General features: G+C 54.6%; 2 protein-coding genes across 2 annotated transcripts in view; one reads left to right on the top strand and one right to left on the bottom strand.

Annotated features, from left to right (window-relative positions):
• ABCC10 (ATP-binding cassette, sub-family C (CFTR/MRP), member 10) overlaps positions 1 to 587 on the top strand; it is a 17,820-nt gene extending 17,233 nt beyond the window's left edge. Inside the window, 1 exon segment of the mRNA XM_010132113.1 lies at positions 452 to 587. Coding sequence (XP_010130415.1) covers positions 452 to 587 — 136 coding nt within the window.
• A 2,533-nt stretch (positions 588 to 3,120) lies between these two features.
• Positions 3,121 to 6,362, bottom strand: part of DLK2 (delta-like 2 homolog (Drosophila)) — a 6,676-nt gene continuing 3,434 nt past the window's right edge. The window contains exons 3-5 of the mRNA XM_010132112.1: positions 5,249 to 5,379; positions 4,434 to 4,578; positions 3,121 to 3,898 (exon numbers count right to left, since the gene is read on the bottom strand). Of these exons, the coding sequence (XP_010130414.1) occupies positions 3,121 to 3,898; positions 4,434 to 4,578; positions 5,249 to 5,379 (1,054 nt within the window). The remainder of the gene's footprint in view (positions 3,899 to 4,433; positions 4,579 to 5,248; positions 5,380 to 6,362) is intronic.

Raw genomic sequence — 6,362 nt, 5'->3', positions numbered from 1 at the left:
GGCAGCATAAGCAAAGATGCTGGGCTGCCGGGGAATGGCAGCTGAAGTACGCATCCATCTCTGCTGCCGTCAGGAGGTGGCAGGAGAGGAAACACAGGGGCAAACAGAAGCAACTCAGTTAATTCTTCTGTGGGAATGGTGACATTGTACAACCCCAGAATCAGGCTCTCCCTCCTGAGTGCTCCCTCCACAGAGCTTCCCGCTGCGCTCCTGGTGCCCTGCGATGCCCAGCAACTGGAAGCATTGCTCTGCGTTCCTAAGAGGAGGTGCATTTCAGCACTGTGCAGAGGCTCTCTGGGGCACCACACTGCATTTGAGCACACAAGGAGCTGCTCCACAGGTCCTGTGGAGATCACGGGTGTGTCTTGGGCCACCCCTTGACAACAGGGGAAGCAGTATCCAGGGTCTCCTGAGATCCACAAACCTGAGTCCTGGTGTTTGCTGTCTACAGGCTCAACACCATCTTGGACTCAGACCGCGTGCTGGTGATGCGAGCTGGGAGAGTGGCAGAGCTGGATTCACCCACCCGCCTAAGTCAGAAAGACGGCTCCTTGTTCCAGCGCCTCCTGCACAGCGGGCAGCAGTGACCTCCCTCCTGGGCTGAGCCCAGGCAGACCTCCTGGCTCTGTGCCTGGCTTTCCTCTTGCCTCAGCTACCAGCCCTATCCCTGCAGGGCCAGGAGCTGCTGAGGTGAGGGAAGAGGTTATTCCTGCCTGCAGACGGCAATTGCGTGTCCTCAGGCATGGGAGCATGGCACTGCAGCCTTCTCTGCGGTAAGATGGGACCTGGTGTTTAGGGCCATGCAAGCCTGGCTGGTGGGATACTGCTCCCCTCCAAGGCTCTCCTTTGAGATTATAGAGGGATTTTCTGCTTGCTGAAGAATCAGTGACTCCTCATCTGAGACTTAGTTGCACATGTGCAATTTAAAATAAAGTGGAAACATCCTTGTGAAGTTCCATTACTCAGGTCGCTGTCCCCTTTTCTCCCCAGATGCAGATTTCCTTGTGAATTATTGGAGTGGTGCCTTCTCTGCACAAAAACAGCCCTATTGCTCCCTTCTGCTTTCTGAGGGCACTGACCTTCCCAAGACCAGAAGGTGGCACACAGCGACCTTGCTGCTCTTCTTCCAGTTTACAGTGGAAAAGGCCTTCCCCTGAAGGGCCAAAATGTGATTACATTGAAGGCCTCTTTTCAAGAACACTTTTCCAAGGGAAACTCCCTACCTCTCCTGCCCTGCTCCCAGCGGCACAAACCCACAGCTGCTTTTAGTTTAGGATCTGATTGCTCATCCCGTTGACACTCGTGGACTCAGTCTTAGGTTTTCCCCTTCTCCCCAGCACTCTTAAGCCAACGTTTAGCAGGTACACGCCTTTGCTATGCTGTCCTGAGGCAAGTCTCGTTCCTTCCCCCAAGCCTGTGGGAGCCATCTCCACCCCTGCAGCCAGAGCATGGGGCAGGACAACTCCTGTGCCACAGTCTGGGTTTGCAGTCTTGAGGGAAGTGATGGAGATACTCATCCAGAAAAAGTAGCTGAGCAGCCTGATCTAATTGGATCTGCTGAGAGCAGGAGATTGGAGTCCATAGGTCCCTTGCAACCTAAGTTATTTTATGACTCTCTGATACACTGTTTCTGGGCTTGTATTTTGTTTATTTGATAATGGTACATCATCCATCCATGTATTAAAAAAATAATCTTTCTGATGAAAACCCAGTCTGCTCTCTCAGGTCTCCCTCCTTTCTGAGTGCTCACTCCTCTGCTCTCTTCACACCATCTTGAATGCAGCTGTGCAACCCTACAGGCCAGTAGGAGGGCTTGGGGTGTGAGGTTTTTTACCCCACTGCTTAGCCCTCCATGCCCATGAGGAGGCTCAGAAACCCCTGGCAGGGCGATGCTGATTGCTGCACACCAGACCAGCGCAGGCATGAGCAGACCTAGTACAAAGGCTAACAGATCTGGCCATCTACTGCCTCTTAGCTGTGCTGTAGCAATGGTGGAGAAGGCAGTATTGTGTCTGCTTCCTGTGGTCATCCCAGGATCAGTAGCCTGGGGGGAGTTTAGCCTTTGTTGTATCAACAAACACTAGAATGGCTGGTTTGAGGTAAGTGCCAGCTGCCTGCCTCAGAGTGACTGAGAGAGGAAAGGAGGATCTGGATCTTGTATTGCTCCTGAATCAGTCACAGCTCATCTCCAGCCTTGTCCATCTTCCAGTTTCACCTGTGAGGGCATATGAGAAGGACCAGTTCAGGTCCAGATGACCCCAAAGGGTAGCAGGCCATGCTCCTCCTTGTCAGCAAACGGTGAGGCAGAAGTGCATGCATGCTGGAGAGGGGAAGGAGCTTGGTTGGTTGTGGCCAGACCAGAAAGGACGGCTTGGTAAGTGGTGGGAGAAGACCACTGGTTCTTCAGGAGGAAAGTACAGAATGTGTTTGTAACCCCAAGTCTTGACAGCAAGAGGAGGAGGCATCACCCAGGGCAGAAGGGCACAATGAGACCCCAAATCTCTTTGAATTGGCTCATAAAACCACAAGGCCAGGGAGCAAGGGTGTTTGCTCACTCCCTAGGGACGTGGCATCTGAAAGGACAGCCTCCAGAAAGAGCTGTGAGCCATCCCATCCAGTACTGGGGCAGGAGGCCCGTGCAGCCATGACCATCCGGAAAGCCCCAGAAGAAACATCCCAACACCAGAAGAAATGAGGACAAAGCCCCTTCCAGTAATCACAGAGAGGAGTTATAAAGGGCAGAATTTAGGCTTGCAAGAAGGCTGTACCCTCCTCAGTACTACTCATCATGTTTCTGAGAGCTCATGTTGGATGACGCTGGCACTGCATGGCGTGGGCTTCTGCAGGCAGCGTGTTGCCACTCCTCTTCGGAGCTGGCCCAGCAGAGACCTGCTTTGAGATGCCCATGGGTGCTGGCTGCACTGGCCAGGTGGGAGACAGCTCAGACCTAGGTGGGGCCATCACACCAACGCTTAATGCCCAGGGCTTTTGTTGCCGTGTTCGCTGCCCTGGGAGCCCGTTCCCGCTGCCCAGCTTGTGCCAACGCAGCTCCCCAGGGTGCAGTTCGAGAGGTTTGCCAGCATGACAATCTGCCAGGGCCCAGCTCAGAGTCCTTGCAGCTCACAGTTCTGTCGTCTTCCTGGGCTCGATCAGGACAGTGTTGAGCATGCCCACCTGACACTCCTGGTCTTGGAGCTTCCTTGCAGCTTGAGAAGGGCTTTGACACCAGTTCGACCTCTGTCGGCCCCTCTGCCAGTTCCTCAGCATTAGCAGGACAGTGATGAGGACCAGCACTGCTGTCAGCACCCCAAACACTAGTACTGTCACCAGCTGGGCTTCACTCAGCCCCGAGTCCCTTTGGGTCACTACCTCCTTCACAGAGATTTTCAACAACCCTCCCCCCAGCTCTTTCTCACTGTGGTTGGCCATGCGCCTCCCTGTGACTGCGGTCCTGACAGGGTCTGGCTGTGTCACCCCCGGTGTCTCACTGGTGGTGCTTTTCATGCCCCCACCACTCTCATGATTCACAGGGTGGTGGGGGGGCGCCCAGGTGGGCTCAGGGATGGAGATCTCGCAGGTTTTGCCAGTGAAACCATCGGGACACAAGCAGTCATAGTCATTGATGCGGTCGTAGCACTTAGCTCCATTTTTGCATGGCTGGCTGGCGCAGTCATTGATGTTGATGGTGCAGAAACGCCCTTCAAAGCCCACCTGGCACTGGCAGGAGAAGCGGTTGATCCCATCGTGGCAGGTGGCACCGTTGGCACAGGGACGCATCAGGCAGTCATCCACGTCATTCTCACAGAAAGTCCCCACGAAGCCAGCAAGGCACCGGCAGGTGAAGTTGCTGGCAAAACCATTTTCATCTTGACACTGCCCACCATTCTTGCATGGAGACCTGCATGGAGAGAGCAAGGACAGGTCATGGCCCTGGAGAGCAACCAGCTTCCCCTGCCTCAGGGAGGAAAACACACACAGCTGCCGCATGGGCAGTGGGCCTGGCACTGGCTCACCTTAGGGGGGTAGCTATCTCAAGGAGAAGACAGAGCAGGAGTTTCCACCTCCCGAAGTGAGAGGCTGTGGGACCTCCTCAAAGGCTGTGGCTGTGCCCACCACCCACCAGGGAGGGTCTTCAGCCAAATGATATGAAGAGGAAATGTGCCCTCCTGATACTCCCCAAAGGCATGACGGCTGTTAGCTCATCACACCTAGAGCAGCAAGAGATGGGACCACCTGCTCGGAGCACGACAGACCTGGCCCTGGTGGGACCATGTGGCGCAGGCAGCTATACCACACCTGAAGATGGTTTTGGCTTAACTCCATTAGCGCATGGAAAAGCACAGATAATGAGCCAAGCTGGGCCACCACTTGGCAGAGCGTGACCCAAAGCTAATGCTGTCTGTAATGTCTCTGCCCTCCCCGCCATGTCTCACCCTGCCTTCTCACATGGCCCTATCTTCATCTCACAGTCCTTCCCGTGGAAGCCTTCTGGACACAGGCAGGAATACTCCCCATCTCGATCGTAGATGCACTGAGCCCCATTCTGACATGGGGACTGGTGTTCACAGATGTGTATGTCTGAGGGGAAAAAAAGATGGGGATTAGTGAGAAAAGAGGGGTGATTATGGCCAATTCAGTTCAAACACAGCCCAACAAACTCAGTGGGGATGGAGAGATGGCAGGAGGTTTCTCCTGCCTCTCCTCCAATGGGCACTTGCAGCAACGGAAGTGCAGTGCCTGCTTAGCGCCTTCCAGCTACAGTCCGCAAAATGCACAGGCTTAGGGGTGCAAAGAAAGCATATCGTCCTGCAAATCTGCATGACATGAAGATGGTGTGTGTGCCATCTGGCCAGCCAGTGCAGATCCAGTGGCACAGAGGAGCCACAGGGGAGGGGAGTCTACCAGACACCTGCCAAACGCAGGAAGCCCCAAGGGAAGCAGGAGGTGCTGCCTGGAGTCCAGCCATGGCGTGGAAAAGGCAAAGAGTTCAACTGCTCCATTCCGTGAGGCTGGCCAGTGTTGTGGCAGCTCTTGCCACGCAGCCAGAGAGCAGGTGCCTGCAGCCTGACCTCATCTGCAATAAGGGGACAGTCTCAGCTGTGGCAGCCAGGCAACATCCTATCTCTGAGGCAGCCCAAGCACCACCACCCAGCATAGCTTCTGGCTGTGCTGGCTCACCTTTTCATGCAGGGTGTGCTGGGCTTCTGCCCTCAGCACTGGAGGCTGCGATGTCCAGCCTGTAACTCACCTTTGTCACAGAACTTGCCAGCCCAGCCAGCGTGACAGATGCACTGCCAAGGCTGGTGGCATGTCCCGTGGAGACACCCCGGCATACGCACACACTCCTCGCAGTACTCGCCCTCCCAGCCTGGATCACACCTGCAGGAGGACAGGGCATGGCAGTGTGATAAAACCTAAGCAGAGGCTGTGGACAAGCTGGCTCCCTGCTGTGCAGGATTCCCACAGATACAGTGGCACTGGGAAACCCTCCCAAAGTCCCCCGTGAACTTGCTGGTTCCCTCCTCCAGAGGAGGTTAGTACTGGCGTCTCATCTTTCGAGGGAAGCAAAAACAGCAGGAGCTCTTGCTGCGGCCAGGGAGGGTGAGGGGGCAGAAACAGAGCTCAGCAGCTTCATTTTTAGTGCCCACATCCCATTGCTCTTCTCCAGGACAGCTGCTCTCTAAACACCACTGCATTAGCTCAGCAATTCCTGCGCCTCCCTCATCATGCAGTCTGCTGAGCAGAGAGAGCCACCTCCCTAACTCTGAACTCCCTGAAGGAGAGGGACAGGAGGCCCCTGATGCCCACATTTCATTGCCCCACTTTGCGTTGTAATGTGTTGTCGTTTTTTAACTGAGGTGCACCGTAATCCAGCTGCGAAACCTTGCTTGCCGTGTCTGGTGCACAAAATAGTCTTATCAGCCAGCTCACAAGGGCACCACACACAACAAGCCTTCCGGCCCCAGAAGAGTGGGGTAGTGGCAACGGCTAAGTAAAGACAAGCTGCGTTGCTCCAGCGGCTTCCCTCAGACCTGCCAGCTTCAAGGGGAAAAGCAAGTGATAACAAGATGAGAGCTGAGTGGAGGTGGCACCACCCAAAACAAAACCTCTACTAAAATAAGCATGAAATTAAACCTAACAAAACCAACAGAGTATCGAGAGTAAACAAAGAGGGCTGTTTTCGTGGCTAGGGCTCATTTCAGCGTGATGTGCAGTGACTGCAGCTTTGCCGGGCTGGTCTGAGACTGCACTTTCACACCTGGACTGGCTATTGTCACAGCGGGTTGTTCCAAAGAGAAGAGGAAAATGTTTAAAAAAAAATATGTATGTTGACTGGAGGCTTTTTGATGGGAATGGAGGCG

Source organism: Buceros rhinoceros, unplaced genomic scaffold, assembly GCF_000710305.1.
Source record: "Buceros rhinoceros silvestris isolate BGI_N320 unplaced genomic scaffold, ASM71030v1 scaffold21602, whole genome shotgun sequence".
Lineage (NCBI taxonomy): Eukaryota > Metazoa > Chordata > Aves > Bucerotiformes > Bucerotidae > Buceros > Buceros rhinoceros.
The sequence above is the reverse complement of the archived record's forward strand: the minus strand, read 5'-3'. Positions and strand labels throughout refer to the sequence as shown.